The sequence below is a fragment of the Lichenostomus cassidix genome, chromosome 4, assembly GCF_008360975.1.
Source record: "Lichenostomus cassidix isolate B80296 chromosome 4, HeHo_3.0, whole genome shotgun sequence".
In the NCBI taxonomy this organism is placed as follows: Eukaryota; Metazoa; Chordata; class Aves; order Passeriformes; family Meliphagidae; genus Lichenostomus; species Lichenostomus cassidix.
Genome location: NC_139484.1, coordinates 19,770,551 through 19,788,973, shown reverse-complemented (window position 1 = coordinate 19,788,973; position 18,423 = coordinate 19,770,551). Strand labels below are relative to the sequence as shown.

The 18,423-nt window shown below is 44.4% G+C and overlaps 1 protein-coding gene across 2 annotated transcripts in view; it reads right to left on the bottom strand.

The window, feature by feature from the left end:
• Positions 1–13,039, bottom strand: part of AFF1 (ALF transcription elongation factor 1) — a 68,837-nt gene extending 55,798 nt beyond the window's left edge. For both annotated transcript variants that reach the window (XM_085058148.1, XM_085058150.1), the window contains exon 1: positions 12,826–13,039. In XM_085058148.1, coding sequence (XP_084914274.1) covers positions 12,826–12,842 — 17 coding nt within the window. In that variant the 5' untranslated portion in view covers positions 12,843–13,039. The remainder of the gene's footprint in view (positions 1–12,825) is intronic.
• Between the last annotated feature and the right edge of the window lie 5,384 nt (positions 13,040–18,423).

Below are 18,423 nucleotides of genomic sequence, written 5' to 3'. Positions count from 1 at the left end.
TGACTTTCAAATAAAAAAAAACTAAAACATTTTTCACCACATCATCTGCACCTCTGTTTGAAAAGCACCTATTTTGCCTTGGTACTGGAAGCAGGATGAGAAACAGCTGAGCTCCACCATCATTAGCCACACTTGCGTGCAGTCAGTGGGAAGATCACCCTCTGGCTCGGACCAAAAGCAACAGGCAGCTCCAGTTCCCACGGGACAGCAGCACGGCTTTGGCAGTGCCGAGACCACTGCAAACACTGGAAATCTCTGAGCTGCCTGGTGCAAGCCTGCTGCTGGGTCTGCATCTGTGTGCACCACGCAGAGTCCAGCAGGCACTGGGCATGCAAAGAAAGGCGTGAGTGACACAGGGGCTTCTGCAGGCAGGTGAGGTCAGGAGCTCTTCCTAGCAGCACCGGGAAACCAGGCACGAAACCATGGGAAAGGGGAGTGCTGGTGGGAACCAGCAAGGCCACTTCCAAAGCACTTACCTTGCCTCCCTGAGCAGCATGTGCTCCTGGAGAACACGTTCCCTGATAACCATGCTCTGTTCTGGAGAGCACACAGCTGTACGCCAAATCAGCAGCCTGCCCAATACCGAGTTAATGGTTGTTTTACCTGCTGCTGCCCAACCTAGCTGGCATATCTGAAGGATGGACATAGTTTCTCTAAGAACTTCTGTGTCTTGAAAGGCTTGCATGCATGCATCTTGCAGCATGACCAAAAAAAGATAATGTCAACGTACCTCTGAGCACATCTCCTCATCTGCTTAAAACCATGAAATATTTTTTGTGAATCACATAACACAGCAAACCCCATGATTTTTACAGGGAGGCAGAGGGACAATGCATTTTCTAGCTGAAATAGCAAACTACTACATACCAGGAGTTATCTGCCAATAATTGGGCAATGTGCTGATTAATACTTTTTCTGGGTTGCCTAAGGACACTGCATGCATGAGTATCTCGCCACTATTAATTAATCACTCTTTGTGCTTTTATCCTGGTAGAATTTACATGTTGCACACAGTGAATACCCTGAATGAGGCAATTTCTACCTCCAAAAGCACTTAGTATTGTCAGTTTATTTGCCCTGCTTAGCCCGATGCTCAGATTGGCAATAAATCATCATTCTTAGCAGCTGAAGTGTTTAGTGTCTTTCATTCAATATTTTTTCCTCCTCACTGTTCCCCCTGGAAGTACAGTAATCATGTGCTGAATAGTCATTCACAGCACTGCAATTAAGAGATTATTCCATTAGGCTTTGTATTTCTATCCGGTTTTATGTTTCCATTAAAAGCACTTTGTTAAACAATTGAGCAAACAACTTAATGCAACAGCAGGAGCCTCATGAGCTGATGCCTGTCAGGCAGAACCCTGTCGAAGCAGCCCAGGAAAGGGCAGGAGGTGCTCACGGGTCCACAGAGAGACCCTCCTCCTAGGCAGGATCCCAAAACCAGGGAGAGAATGGGCAGCACAATGCAGACAGGCCAGTGTGGAGTAAGCAATAAGGGGAGTGACTGCCTGCCAAGAGATTAGGTGAAACTGGGGAAGAGTCACTGGTCAGACACCTGTGAGCACGTGCATTCCTCTGTAAACACAGCATCATTTCTTGTGCCTCTAAGAGCAGAGCAAAAAATGCCAAGACAGTTTTACTTCCATAAAAACTGACCAGCTCTTCAAGGATCAAAACCTGGAGGCCAACTGGTAAAATGCAATCAAGGTACTTGTTAATTATGTTGCAGCTCTACTATATCATTGTCTTCTGGGCTCTGTATCATTTTATTTCCAGTTTTCCTTCTAGGGAACTGGATCTTTCCAAGACTGTTCTCAACTGGTTTTCCTTTTTCCTTGGGAAAACTATCCCTCTCAAAGGAATTCCCATCTGCCCAGACAATAATGGTGATGATTTCACACCAAGCTTGTGGCCAAGGCTGGAAAATCCCACCAAAGTGCTGCAGAAATACACACGAGGAGTTTCACCAGGCATATCCAGCATTCTGTCCCCTCAGCAGTGACTCAGGGCACCTTCCAGGGAATGCATCACCTTCTCTGATAAAGCTCTTTCACGCCTCTGCCCTTATGAGTATTTTCATCGCAAGAGCCAATGAGTTCCTGTCCTCAATGCCACGGTGGCAAGAGACTTGGAAGGAGAATGAATCAGCTCTGCCTCTCCCCAGGGTTCCTCATCCCTGCCCTCCCACGCACGTTCCCAACAATACTCACTCGCTGCCCTCAGGATGAGGCAGGAGGTCTGCGCTCACCAGGAGACAGAGCAGATGCTCTACAGTAACCACTGCACAAAGATTTGGGAGAAGGTTTTATGCTCTTACATGCAGGCTGCTGCACTTTTCCTTGCCCCCTGACTGTCTGCCTAGAGCCACATCCAGTGCCAAGCACAGAAAGCCTCTTGAACAACGTGCATCCAACCAGACAGCTTCCTGCATCACAGCGATGCACTGACTCAGGATTGCTTCATCTCTCTGGCCCCGAGATTCATTAATGAAATATCCACAAACATCATGAATAACACCTCCAACAGCAGCTAACACCTCACATAACCCACGTAACATACAGCCAAGCCATCTGTAGAAAGCTAGATATTTTCAAGAAAATGCAAGTTGATCACAGTAATTTGGAACCACAGGATAACATTCTCAGTATACACTTTTTAACACATTCTGTAACTTTTCTATCTCACGCAATTCTTAGTTGCTGCTGTTACTAAACACAGGCTGCAAAAAGAGTAAAATTCTGCAAAGCAAACTTGGCGTAAGTATTTCTGGAAGCCACTTGAAAAAAGGGAGTGAGGGAAGAAAGAATCTCATTATTTCTGCATTTTTCTATTCCTCCTGAAACTTCCCTTCATTCATCCTCAGAACAGCTATTAAAATCCTTCCCAACTTGCAAATTGTGCCTTAACACCCCATTTTTTCACTTAACAGCCCTGCTTAGAAATGTGGTGCTTGTAGTAACACACAACAGAGAAAGAAGACAGTTAACTGTAAGGTTAATATCCTTCCCTTTTCTACATCTCTTTTTCTCTCTGTCATTCCTCAGTTTCAAGCTGCAAATCAGGAATCCATTTTGAGCACTTGCTTATACACATGCAAAACCCATTCTCTGTGTAAAAGCTCCAGGTCAAGAATTCATTTTGAGCACAAGCACAAGCAGTGCTCTTTACTAGGAACACCTTTTTGAAGTGGACTTGAAAACTTAAAGCCAAAGGAAACTATAAAACCAGATACTGGTGTAAATTCCTCTTTTCCCCAAAGTACCACATTGCCTTATAATATACAGTTTGAGCCAGAAGATATGGAAGGGGTAGATCAGCTGGAACCCACTGTAAATGCTGAAGGCTACAATTTGGCCCTAAATGACGACTGCATAGAAAAACCCAAAGGAACCAATAAAATCTGGAGCAGCAGCTGTAACAACACCTTGCATGTTCACCCTGCTGAGCCCTGGCACATCAATTCTCACCGCTGCCTCAGCTTTCAGCACACCCTTGGCCAGCTGAACTCACACAAACCATTTCAACCCTCCTCTGGTTTCCTACTTTCCATCTAGACTTCGCTGTGTGTAAGCAGGATCCAAGATCTGTATCTAGTCAGTGCCTGCACCTCCCTTGCACTCCCATCTTATTTGCACTCTCCCACGCGAAACAGAAGAGGAAGGGGCAAAAGAATAGTCCAAGGACCTTCTAAGAAACTGCATGGCTTAATTAAAGACCTTTTAAATGCATGTTATTAACCTCAGCAGCAGTTACTGATTGCTTAGTCCTCCCCCTCTCTAGGGAACAGAAAGAAATATTGAACAAGTAAAACCAAATCATTATTCACTTGGCGGCTTACTGTACACAAACAGACTTTCAAGTTGTTACATTCAAGTAAACACAGCTTATATCAATACCATCTGTACTTTTCCATCATTAGGCTGTGAGGGAGGAGGATGGCCCATTTTCAAGGAAGCAATTTTTACCAAAGGAAACCATTAACATGTTATTTAATCAATGCGTGGAGGAACAGGGAAGTGAAGAAATTCCCCAGAAGATAGGGTTGGGACACAGAAAGAATTTTCTTCACAATACCTTTTTTTATATGGCATTTCTATCTATTTTTGTCACAACAGCTGATGAGTTTCTGTTGTTAGGGATGGGGGGAATATTTTCAAACATGATTTTGCTGTTTTCTTCTGCTATAGTTGAAAATAGGACCTTTTCTCCTACTTTCCACTGTTTGACTAGCATGAACGACTGCCAAATCAGAAAGGTACAGAAATAAGCACTCTTAAGGGAGCTGAGAGGAAAGAGTACTGAACACAAGACCCTTGACTGAGACACCACGTGCTCTGTACAAGTCTCTTTATAACTAAGTCCAGCACAGATACCAAAGTCAGTTCTCGGTAAGAACTGAAACAACTGTATTTGGCCAATGTTCAGCCTAAGGGACAGAATGTCAACTAAATGTTCATTAGATTTAAAAATTAACCCAGATCGCATCTGGCTGTGTAAGTATTACAGGATGAGGGGTTTGTGTGTTTGGTCCTCTTTTGCTTTGATTTGGGGTGTTTTGATGGGGTTTTTTCAGTACACACAGTTTCTCGGTTTTCACAACAAATTCTCTCACAAGCTGTTCAAATAGCAAAACAACATCAACACACACCAATACAGTTGCCAAACCAGAACTCAAGAAGGTTTTGGTTGCAATTACCAGATTATGCAATAATTACAAACTCCTTTCATTTATTCAAGAATTACAGAAAGAAGGTTCTGGCTGTGAAACGCAGCACTACACTACATCAGCTGTCTATATTGTAAGAGGAAGAAACAGCAGTAGGCTCCCTGCACAAAAATTCAGTCTATCCCTCCAAACATGCATGAAAAGGGATGTGTAATGAGAGAAACCTATTTACTGTCAGTCAGTTCGTCCAGTTTACTTAACTGACTTGGAAAGAAAACACCCTTTCCAAATCATTAGGAACCAGACTGATTCACATGTAATGGAAGAAGCAGCTTGGGAGCCAAATTTTAATGTTATCAATTTCTGCAGACTGACAATTTCATCCATCTGTTTTAATCCACTGCAGTCCAACTTGTGTAGAGCTGCCCTGTCTGTGCACCATGGCACCAAGTAACAGCATGACTCATTATGCTCAGGGACATGCTAAGGTAGGCACAGAAACTCCAGTCTGGGGCTGGCTCACTTGGAATTAAAACCAAGGCTGAAGACTTGCCATTTGCCCACTAGGAGTTTGGAACTGGTTTGGAAGGAGGAGGGAACAACAGCAAAAAGTTAAGGGCATCTTCAGAGGGAAATTCTAGACTGAAGCTAACGTTTTTCCTTCTCCCATCCTAGGCGAAACTCTTCATTTTTATTACAAATAAATGGAACACCGAAGGGAAAGCTTTGTGGCACTTAACTCACTAAATGACCAAGTCTTTTTTCATACATGAAACACTGAGTTACTGATTTTTTCCAAGTTAGCCAATTTAGGAGGTTATTTTGGTCTATTGTTCTTAATTCCTCATTGTACAAGTCAACTGCTTTTCCTGCAGGATGCAATGGTAAAAATACCCCATGTCTCCCAATAACACATCTCATTATTATGCTGTTTCTAAAAGCAGATTAGACTTTCTCAAAGAACAGCACATGATTTTACCTATTTTTCTGTCACTCCCCAGTCTGGGTGATTACACAGAATTTTTTTATGCTCTAGAGTAGTATTTTTTTTACCCCTGTAGCACATTTCACAGAACCAGGCATTCCCTCTAAGGAGGGCCACAAACCCAGCTAAGCAAAGAGAGCCTCTTATCAGTTTGCTGAAGCCAGTCCATGTAAAATGGATAGGGCTTTGTAAACAGATAAAGATCACCTACGGCGTTCCAAAACCTCGGCAAAGTGATCACATTCCCTTTAAATATTAAGGCACTCATTCATCTTGCTTCCAGAATGGAAGTTACAGAATATCATGCGTTAAATCAGAAACCCAAAATCAAGCCAACGGCCAATTAAAAGTTAACTGCTGGACTGTGCTGTTACAAGGGGGCTGCAGGGTCTCAGCAAAGAGGGGAGACACAGTGGTTCAAAAAAGCTCTTTGAACAACACAGCTTACACCCACCATCCCATGGCCATTCTCCCAGAAACCATATGCCAGGAAAAGCAGCCTTATTCATCAGGATCGTGGAGTTCACACTTAGGCTAACGCAATAATCTCACCTCTGCAGTGTATTTGTTGCCTTTTAGCTCTGCCAGCATTTTTCACAGTAAAAAAGGCCTGCAGTGACAGACAGATGGACATGGTAGCTTCCAGGTAGTGGCAACTCTAAGGGAGTCTTTTAAAAATCCAAGCAAAGCTTTCTGCTCTGTTGTACAGAGGGATAGACCACACTCTCTTTCTGCTAGCACACATTATTTCAGCAAAGCTATGAAGAAATAGGTCTCTAGACTGACAGCCTGTTCTCAGCAGAACCACAGGCTTACTGATATCGGGAAAACAACTTTTCCTAGAACAGCTTGTTCTGCCGAGGGCTGTGGGGACAGGGAAAAGAGAAGCATGTCACCAAAGCACTTCTGAACTGCCAGCATATTCCCTGCCTTCAGATTAGGATGACTCTTCCAAAATAGCCTACGGGGGGGAGAGCATTGAGAAATAGCTGCATACCATTTACGAGGGAGAGTTTCTGAGCTGTGCTTGGAAAGATGAATTATCTCAGTAATATCTTTTTAAGCAAAACCTTACAAACTGCAGAAGAACAAAAATACCGAAAGCAATTTCTTATCATGTCTCCAAGTCTCTAAAGATGTAAATATCCATTTACTGCTCCACATTTTAATAATTCCTTTCAATTTCAGATGCCAGCAGACACCCATATTTCAAACTGCAGTGCTCACAGCTCAGCTCAGGGAGCAGGCACGTGCACTCGAGCTCTCTCACATACCTCACATGCACACATCACCTGCTAAACACCACTGTGCCGTGAAGGAGATGATCACACGCTGCTGAATACATCACTTGCTGCTTACAGGTTATACAGGATATGGCATTCTAAGAAGCAAACATGTATAGAATAAAAATACTACTGTATGCTCGAGAGTTTCCTCTTTTGTTTCTTTTTAAAAAGGGCTACTGCTTACTTATGTTTTGGCTGAATTGGTGATAGTGGTTTTTTGTTGTTTGTTATTCTTTGAAGAGTTTTTGTGGTTGGTTTTTGTTGCCTTTTTTTTTTTATTTATTTACAAGTACAAAAGCAAAACCCACAGTTCTTGTAGTTCTGAAAACGAGTCTTACTGTTGTCTCTGAGGTTAAACATTAACAATCTGCTTGTTGAACTTTCTCTAAAAATTACAGCAGGGACATTATTTTCTCTTAACCTATTTTAGTATTGCAAAAACAACAGTAAAGGAAAACTTCAGGTTGCTGGTACAATAAACACTCAGAACAACTGAAAATGACAATTCTACAAACAATATCTAAGCCTAAACTAATCCAGAAGACAAACATCTTCATGAAGCATATGGCATTTGTGACGAAGATTGCCTAATTAAATGTGCCTAGATACCTCAGCTTGACAATTCTGAAGCATTAACAGGAGCAGAGCAACTTCTCAAATGCAGTTTTGTGCCCACACACCTGCTCTTTCTCCCCCTTTGCCACCTCTCCCTTCCCATACAAGAATAAGGCAGCAAAAGAAATGCACTTTTTAAAAGCCATGCGGTTCAACCAGGTGATCAACAATTTCAGCACCTAGCAGCAAACAAGAGAGCTGGGAGCTGGTTCTGCACACAGCAGCCACTACAGCTGAGAGGGAAGATGGGCTGCAAGAATACTACCTCTCACCACTTTCCTCATCTGCTTGATTCTGTACTGATCTAGAATTCAATTTCTCTTCCCTGGACTGTCTATGAATAGGCAACTGTGGAAAACCTTCTCGTAGCACATGCAACAGCTCTTGTCTGTTCCCCACAAAAGCATTCTGCTGGAGAGGCAGCTCTATCTTAATCCACGTATGGTAACACCTCGTTTTGGAGTGATAATTGCCCCAGCCAGTCCTACACGCTTCTTCTCTTTGTTATCATGGACACAGATGAACTGCAGCAGCCAAAACTGCAAAACAGAACATTGTACTTTTTTCACTGTAACATACCACAGGCAGAAAAAAAGATCTCCAGACTACGTTCAGGACTGAACAGGGCAAGTACTTTCCCCTTGTTTTGAGGCTCATGCACCTCTCCAGTAAAGTAACTCTTTTGTCATGTCAGGTAAGCAAACCAGCCTTTGCACTCCCAACCACCCAGCAGCAGAGCCAGGCCTGAGGATGACACCCTGCACTCTGTGGAGAACTCTTCCTCACTTCACTGCCCTCCAGCTCACAGAAAACAATGTCATTGTAGCATTCCTACATACTTTAAGGAGACACCTTTTCTATTATATTTTAAAGACATTTACAAGCTTCATGCATCGCTCACTATGGCTACTCTCGGAAGAAAAGTGCTGAGGAGAATTTATGCAATTCATTAAAATCTTATTTCCTGCTATTCACACTGCATCTTGCAGTTGTACTAGCAAACGATTTTCTCATAAAAAGCAGTGAGAAGAGGCCTCTCTTTATAACACAGATTTAGACACAGGAAAATTACATAACCTAAGGAAACATTCCCTTGTGTACCAGCTCAAGTACGCTATGGCAATTCTATTTCAAAGTTTTCAATGGCCTATTACAAATTGGAATACCCACTGCTAAAAGAACCAAAACTAACCTGAAAAACCCACTTTTCTGTGAGCATCTCTTTCTTCTGTGTGGGAGAGTTTCAGCTGCAGGTCTATCCAGGCAATACGGAACAGAAAACTGAAAATCCCCAGCAGCCCACAAAGCCATAGATCATTGAGACATCTGGCTCTGGAGAAAACAGAGTAGTTTTCTGGAGAAAACAGGGTAGTAGGCAGGGCTAGTAGCAATGTACAAGCAAAACCAACAGGGTTTCACGGAATGTTTTAGCTTTCAATAGACAAGTGAATTCCAACAAGATATTGTTTCAGCCCTTCTTGGCCTCCATCACCTGACTGGAACCCAGCATCACCAATACTGGCATTTGCCTGTATCAACAGGACCCATGAAACAAACTAGGTATGAAAAGTGTTTTTACATCTGGCCTGGAAAGCAATGAAATGACACGGAATGAACTAAAGGTGCATCATCCAACAACGTAGCTTCTCCTCAGGGAAAAGCCTCGGCACTACTCCCTTCAGAATTTACTGTCTTTTAAATATAGGTAAGGCCACATTTTATTTCTGCACAGCATCACCTTTTTCTACCAAAATGAGCAGTACAGCCTTCTCTCAAGACTCTTCTGGGTTTAGCTGGTACGACTTGGCTTCAGGGGGTGGAAACAGAGGGTTTCCCAGGCTGCTGCCCATCATTACCCTTCTCTGCAGGGCTGACTCAGGAGAAAGAGCAAGGTGAGCCCAGCAAGCATGGCAGCACAACACTCAGGTTTCATGTTGCTCTGACTGTGCTACTGTATTCACCTATGTACAAAGATTAGGGAATTGCATTCATTCTGCACACCAGCAGTGATGCTAACTATGACTACGTTGAAAGGCAAGCTATATATACAACGATGGGAAATTCTCAGCATCCAAAACAACTAAGTAATATGTTTATCTTCCTACTGTTTATAAGTGGAAATGACAGGGTCTACAGATAATTTAAAATGACCCCAAGCAGCGTGCATCTTAAAAAAAAACCCAGATATTCATCTAAAGATCCTCAGCTCGCAATTGCTGAAGTACAGAAGACATTTTAATGAAGAAAGCAGAAAAGAGATGGGCTCTGCCAGTTTCTCCCACACCTCTCCAGAGGGTCCCAGAGCAGCTGAACGGCACATGATGAACATCACACCACACTCGACAAGAAAGTAAACTTGTCCTCATTCAGATCAGTTCTGCTTCTGCTCACACGTTCCTGAATATACCATAAAAACCTGACACAAGCCCTGTTGCCTGGGGACACCACAGGCATCAGATCATCCGTGCATTCCAGAAGCGAGCGCATAGAAAGCTACAGCTGCAAACCTACGGCTCAGCGAGCAACTTAAAAAACCCCCACAACCCTACATTATACACAAAGCAACGCTAACTGGAGGATAGTTTCTCCACCTAATAGCTCCAGATGTAAGCTATTTACAGCAGTTAATGGTGGGAACTGATCGTTCTGAAACAGCTGAAACCAAACCGTGCCCAACTCACCCTGTAACCATTTCTTAAGATCACTATTTTAAAGAATGTTAGTACATCCATTAGCACATCAGTTCCTCAGTTATCACCATCGCAGTTTTTTACAGAGCAGCAACAGGCATGTTTTATCACCTTGTTTTCCTTACCCTCCCACCCCTCAAAACAGTGAAACCCAAATGCTAGGTGAGCTGCCGAGGATCACAGCACTAAAGGTGAAAAAATTATGCTGGATTTTCTTGTATCCCAACAAGCATCCTCCCCTATGTCACATCACTTTCACTAGCTGAGACTAACAGCATGTGAGAAACAGAAACCGTGAGCAGATGGAGGAGTGCCTGAAGGCCTTGTACAGAGTGATACACAAAACACTACCGCGCTCGGTATCACACCACCTCATCAGTAATTTACTGAGCTTGCAAAAATTGCCTGTGTTTTCTGCAAAGCAGAAATGAACACACAAAGCTCACCCATATATTTTGTCAGCTACCTTGCAGAGTAAACCCTCTGACGTGCTTTGGCAAAGGAATTCTGGAGACATGTGGCTTCTCAGTACCATGCAGTAGAGCTCTAATAATTTATTGTGAGTATTAATTCATCTCTTACTGTGGAATAAAAGCTTCCACACACCTACAAACGACATTTTTTTTTAAATGAGATGGATACCCCCGCAGACCTATGCCACTGAAACAGAAATACCACAAGCATCAGAATTTCTGACAAATGCAATCTCTCTCCTACAGACCCATTTCTGCTGCTCACATGCACTCCTACTCTCTTTAAGAGTCTTAAAACAAGTGATAATCAGAGATTTTAACACCGACCTTTAAGCTTACAGAGTAACCTCCTTACTCGCTGTTCTGAAGTGCTCTGACGCAGTTTTACAGCTTGAGCACGTCACAGCATCCTGACAAAAGCAAAAGCCAACGCACAGGATGGAGAAGAAGGGAGGGTACAGAATGGCAGGTGCACGTCTTGTACCCATGTCTGTCCCAAATGGCAGGTGTGGGGCACGGTCCTTTCACCTGCCCTGCAGAATTCAGCCCCACAGACCCAGCCCTTGAACCATTTGCCTCCCTTCTGTCTGAGCCACTCAATGTGTAACACTTGATTCTCTGCACCATTCACCCTACAGGTCAGGGATGTGGCTCACTGGCCCCAGTGCCAGCTCTGCCCTTTCTTGGCCAGCTGGCTGAAGCTGGGGGCTAGTGTTGGGACCTGGCTCCCACATGCCCTCCTGCCACCCAGGAGGATGGCTGTGCGACCTCTGAGCCATCAGGCACATCCCTGGCCTTGGAGCCAAGCCAAGCTCCAGGGCCAGCCGGCATCACTAGGATTTATGCTGCATCCAGCATGCGGTCCTATTACAGCAAGGCTGATAATGCAGGCCAGTAAATCATGCAAAGGGATCCTATAAAGGAAAAAAAGATACTAAAAACTCAATCTATACATTTTTGTTAAGTACTCTTTACGTCAAATACTCCCAGTCTCCGCACATTCAGGAGAGTAGGCCGTGGAAGCTGGAGAAGAGCTCAGCTGTTAACCAAGCAATCAATCCTCCCCTCCTTCTTCCCCAAACCTCAGGGCTCTGTACTTCTCCAGTTTGTAATTCAAAGCCAGCTCTTGGCTTCAAAACTGCAGAAAAGCACCACTGCGAATATATACTGTGAGTGCCAAACTTATGTGTCGGATATGCCACCATGTTTAATTCTTTTTTTTTCCCCCCCTGTCTGCAGGAAAGGGGAGCAAGTTGGTGTGGGACTAAGGAGAAAAAAGGAATTTCTCTCTTTGGCATTTCTGAAATGCCCATTAAAGCATCGTAAACGCTAAAAGGCATTTAACAGGTACCTTAAATAGCACTGCTCCATCAAGTACTACTACTTAAGAAAAGCTGCCTCCCCCATGCTGAGTGTGAAATTTACTTTAGGCAGGACACTCCCCCACTCCCCCGACAGGAGGCAAAATGCTGCTTCTTTAAAACCACAGCTGAAAATCATTTAATCAAGATCGGTGTTTTCTCTAGAATTTTGCTCCCTGGCAGCAACTAAGTAACTCTTTTCCGTACTCTTCTCTGTTGTAACCATTTCCTATCCTCCCCGCTATCCAGCAGACATAACCTGCTTGCACTGCGCACAGGCAGCTCTGCAATCCGGCCGAACAGAAACCATTCCCCACCTTTTAAAACACTGCTGCAAGCAGTGACAGAAACCTGCTCACGCCGGGCTGCTTACAGGCGAAAAGAAGCAAACAAACGCGAGACAAGTCTAGAGGGGAGAAGAAAATCAGTTTCTAAGAGCTTTTAAACATACAGGTCCACGGGGGAGAAGGATATCAGTTTCAAGGAGCTTTTAACTTACTGGACTGGGAGAGATTTGACAGGGAGCAATTAAGACTTTGTTTTTCCTGCTGGAAGAAAGTTTTACTTTGGGAAGAGGGAGCGGGCACTCGGGTGAACAAAACCCACGGACAAAACCTATCCGGGGCGCGGGGTAAAACCCTAGAGCCAAGCGAGCCCGAGCAGCAGCCAGGGCATCCCCAGCAGCGCCGGGCTGCTAGCAGCCCTCAGCGAAATGCACCGGGCGCGACCGAAGTTATTTAATGCCGTACCTCGACTGGGCAGCCATCGCGGGGTTATCCTGCCAAGCGCCCTCTATCCATGAGCTCCGTCCGCAGCTGTCCAGGCGCTACCCCGCTGCCAAAGTCTGCCGTCCCATGTGCCGGCCGCCTCCCCGCCGGTGCCCGGTGCCGCCGCGCCGCGGCTCCCCCCGCCCGGGCGGCCGGCGCAGGGCTGGGGCTCGCTCATTTTGATCGACATCCGGGCGCCCGGCCCTCCCCCGGCCGCCGGCAGGGAGGGGGGCCCGCCCGGCCCCGCGGGACGGCCCCGCTCCGGCCCGCAGCCGCCGGGGCCCTCAGCCGCCGGGCTCCGGGGCCGCGGCCCCGCTCGGTGTCCCCGCGGTGCCCGGGGCGGCGGGACCTGCAGCAGCGCGGCCCCCGCGCCCGCCCCGCGCCCGCCTCCCCCTGCCCGGCCGAGCGCTCGTGGTACGGCCCGGCCGCTGCCCGTGTGCCCTGCCCCGGACCGCTGCCGAGGCGCTGCCTGCCGGGAGCGAAAGGGAACGGCGAGCCGAGCGGAGCCCAGCCGAGCGGGCCGGGGGCTGCTCCGCCAGCCGGCCCCTGCCCTGCAACACGGCCCCGCGGGTGCTGCTGCGGGGTCTGCTTCACTTACTGGCTGTTTTGGTCTCTGTTTTCATTGCTTTGTTAGCATCATCATCATCATCATCATCATCATCATCATCATCATCATCATCATCATCATCATTTGTTTGGGAGGTTTTTATTTTTAGAAAAACAAAAGGGAACGGCTTAAATTTTTCAAAATGTCATAAGTTTCAAAATCTTCGAAAAAAATCCACAGAACCCAGCTGCAAACACAAACCCCAGGTGTCCGCACGGACTCAGCAAAGGAAATCCTGAGCCTGCTGCGAAACCCAGACTCGGAATCGCAGGCTAAGAAACCTTTGGGAAAAGGCTTGTTGTGCATATATGGGGCTAGTTATGCAATTTCTGCTGGGCTCTTGTCCTGACCGCGCTTTGTAGACGCACTCGGAAAGCAGCAATACCTGTCCTTTGCTCTGGGTGCTTCTTGGCACAATTATAAAAACAAACTACTCCTGCAACTGCTTTCAACCAGAAGTTAGCCAAGCATTCAGCAGGCAAAAAAAACTTATCCAAGATCACTTCAACTTTTCTCCACAACTCTGTATGGCTAAGGTTTCTCCCAACACTGCAACAACATTTTGTTCCTCCTAATTGTATGGTTTAAAGCACAACTTGTGTTAAAGTACTTGGCAGATACCAGGAGAAGGGTTTATACTTGATTGTTTTCTTATTCCAGATAACCTTTATGGGAATCCCGAGTCTGAGCTATCTCCGTGAAGATTAAATACAATTCATATCAGTTCTTTCAGAAGAACAAAAGATAATGAGGTAAAATACTCTCTAGACTTTCCACAACAGCTGAGCTTTCTCCAGGAAAAAATAAGGTTTGCTTTCACTCAAGGTTTTTAGCAATTTTCCACCTGCCCCTCTTCAAAAGCCCTTGTTTAAGTGCGTCTGACAAAGCAGTGTTTCTCCAAAGAAAGCTTTCTGTCAGAATATGTCCTGTCACCTGTTGACTCATCCCTCATGTTTGTTTCCAAAATCAGCAGATTGCAGCTTTTCTTGCCCGGCTCTATTCACTGATCAGGAATACAAGTTTCCCCTTTTCCAGTCATTGTCTTTCTAAGATTTTGCAAATGAAGGAAAATATCTCCCTTAAATAAAACGCAAACAAAACAAATCAATAAAAATAACCTCTTTGTACTCTTCAGCTCATCATAAACTCAGAAATGCACTACTGAGCGCTCTGCCTTAAAAGCCTATCAGGAAAGACTTCCTATAGGTGATCATAATTCCAAACAGAATTTAGTCTGTATACAATATTTGAAGATCTATTCATATCTACCTATGCATTGGATGAGAACTGAGTTCTTCGGAGATAAAGCTTGTGATTTAAACACTTCACAGAAATGCAAATCTAACCAAAAAATAAACAAAGGTGTACAGGCAGCCTGGATGCCATTGCTGCTTAATTCTGAACTCTGAAAAGGCCATACTACCCACCTCAGGCATCAGTGGTAAAGCACAGGCTGTCAGTACATAATGTTTCTTCTAAGTCCACAGCACCCTCTCACATGCCTATAGACCTACCTGTAATGACCACATTGACCAGAAGAATATTCCAAGGGAAAAAAAAAGAAAAAGGACTCAGAAGTTTCAAGCATAATGCAACATTATTTCCACATAAGGTGCAGATACTGATACATTGCAAAAAAAACCGACCTACAGCATCTGCAGCAGGGTCTGCAGAAGGTAGATGGGTATCTCTGCCCACCACTAACAGTGCTGGCCATACCTGAGTGTTGGTTCAGGAAGGGGAATGCAGCATCCTTTAACTCCAGAAAAAAAATAGAACATGAGCTTATACTAATAAAGGTATGATGATTCATTAAGTTAAGTTTGTGAGACAAATGCCAGAAGCTTATGGTATTTTGAAGCAATTAATCAAGCATAGAGTACCAATGAAGAAGGAACACATTCCAAGCAATAATAAAATCATTAGAATAAAGACATGGTCAGTAAGCTTTCCTGAAATATATTTCCTGTAAAGTAAAACATGTATTTGTTTATACACAGAAATAGGTCAAATTCATGTCCTTACCACACTGTTCGAAACATCTCATTGCACTGCAGTGCATCAGGTTTTTAAACAGACACACCCCCTTACCTTCACTCTTCAAGAGTTGCTGCTGTCCTTTAATTAAAATGTGTTCTCCCAGCTCTGTTGACAAGAAATCCATCTTGCCGCTGCCATTTATTGCCACTGATGAGTCCTTCACATTTAGAGGTGAAAAGGGCCCAATGGATATTGTGTTTCCCGGCCTAAGGCAGCCGTGGGTGGCCTTTCATTTGCAAAGGGCACTTCTGCACCAGGTCAGAAGGCAAGGACCGTGCTCCATAAAGGCTATGCTGCCCCAGCCCAGTAGGGCAATTCCTGACCTCTGAGCCCTGCCAGCCCATCTGGCTGTCAGCACCCTCCTGCCCTGCACCTCTCTGCTACCACTACAGAGAGCCAGAGGCTGCACACCTGCAGAGTTTCTCGTCTTCTGCCAATCCCAAACCCTACACAAACCTGCCAAGGGCTTGATTCTCTTGTGGTTTTCCCTACCAGTAGGCAAGGAACTGGCCACACTACAAATACATGTGTTGGTGCTGTAAAGCAAGGGCTACAATCACAATGCACAGGATTTCAAGGGTTCCACATATTTGGAGGAGTTGGTTAATCTTATCCTCAAACTTCTGCCTCCAAAGTAGAGTTGGAAAGTATGCAAAATTCAGAAACCCATCCAGGCAAGCACACACAAAAACCAGTTCAACAAGGTAAAGGAAGCTGTGAGCAATGATGAGTCTGAAGAAGGCTGAGGCAGCAAAACTCTCTACTAACCCTGATTCAGCAAAGCACTACCCTGTAGACTTGTTTTATTGCACCTCCTTAACCTCAGCACTTTCCAGAACCAAAGCTGACTGCCAGAAGCATATCCTTGCTGGGCAAATCCTGGAAAGCACTTGGATTTCACTGGGTCTAACCCACACAGCATAGCTACAGTGAGGTTAAAGGAGCTGCAGGGCAAAGGAAAGAAACAGCTGAGTATAACACTGAAAAAAGGAGCAGGGAAGAATACAACCAAAAGGATATATTGACTTTAACAAAGAAGACTAACTTGGGTACTGTCTGTTACACAAGTAATTGCCCTACAGATGTAAGGAATCAAACTTTTCTGAGAAGGGAGAGGAAAACAACCCTTCATCTTTAAATATTGAAATTGAAGTAAAAAGATTTTAAAAAGAAACCACCTTCTCTCAGGCACCACACTGTACTAGAGGCTGCACCCTACTAGCTTTTGGCAGCCAACAGAACCAATTTCCATCATCTTACTTGGCATTACTCACTTATCACTCAGAGTGCCTCAAAATGTTCCATAACGCCTATGAACTTTCACAAGTTAAGGTTCATTCCTTGCAGATGTATTGCCAAAAAAAAAAAAAAAAAAAAAAAAAAATGGTACTTTGGAGAGTGATAGGAGGGGAGGTGCCATAGATAGCTTGGGTGTCTTCACATTATCTCTGTGAACCCATGCCTTTCCCCTTAATCTGACTTTGCAGTGGTCCTGCCCCTTAGGATGGCATGTATAAGGTGGTATGAGGGTAGAGCACACTGGCAGCTGTAAAGATCTAAATGGGAAAAAAAATGGAAACTGCATAAAATCTATCCTTGGGTGGTTGGAGAATGAGCAGAGACAAAACAATAAATTTTGCAAGTTGTGTGTGTATAAAACCCTCATTGTCCAAACTTCCAAAGAATTGTACCTGCAAGCACTGTATCCTAAGCACTATGTCTGTGTGAGGGTCCCATTGAGACCCAGTGTCCAATACTGATCATTTCCCAACAGATTCAAGCTACAAAAGGCATCAATTGTTTGGTAAAAGACAGCACGTTAGATTTAAAACTCCTTCCACTCAGTGATTATAGTTCTTGCATTGAGGGGGGATTATTTTGTTTAAATCATCTCAACATTTGTCACAGCACCTGGGAAGCCAAGATTACATCAGATTAATTCCTAGCTATTGCCACTGTTACGGATGTCTGTAAATTCCGTTGTGAAGGCTAAATTTGGGTCAACTTCTCTAGAAGAGAAAAACCATATATTCAACATCTCTTTTAAAAAAGTGCAGCACATTGTACTCAATAGATGCCACCCAAGCTTTGCTTCAACAGTCACAAAGACCAACTCAGAACATGCTTTCTTGGAGTCAACAGCAGGAAAAAGGGAAAGTAAAGCATGCAAACATGAAAAATATTCAGTTTCCAAAGCAGCAAGTCATTTCAGTAATTGCTACAGTGAACAAAAAATGAAATCTAAACATTTATTTCCTCCATCAATGTGTGTCTGTGGGCGCACACTCTGTATTTAGGTTTGTGTGTGTGTTACGTCCGAAATCTCCATTTTAAATTAACTCTCCAAAATAATTTTGCACTGCAAAATTAAGATATACAATACTTGCCCCCAGCACTCCCACAGAGATTTTCAGAGTTGGGTGAATCCCCACATTGTCCCTAGCAGTCTAAATCATCATTCAGTTATGATTATGTTCCGTGAAATACTACACAACAGGAAGGTTAGATGGAACCTTAAGAACAGATTGCTTACCTAAGGCAGCAAATCATCTGAGTTTTTGATGTTCACTAGGACTCATTAGTAGATCATAATGAATGTTTGCAGAGATTTGCCCTAACTGTCAAGAAACAACAAAATATATTTAGTAATGACCTGTCTGGAATTGCAAGGCAGGGGAAGCTGCCATGTGATGTTGGCTCTCAATGAACATTTTCAAAAGGATGAGCAGCTGCCAAAACCAGCATCTCTGCTGAGCTCTTCAGCATTCCACACAGGGAACTAAACTGCAACTGGATGAGGGACACTGGCTTGAGATCTTCTGGGACCTGCTATGCACAGAGCCTGGACTGTCCAACTGATAGTCTCTGCAGTGTTCCCAAACATATACAAGCCAAACACATGGATCATATGTAGCTAAGAATGGGAGAACCAA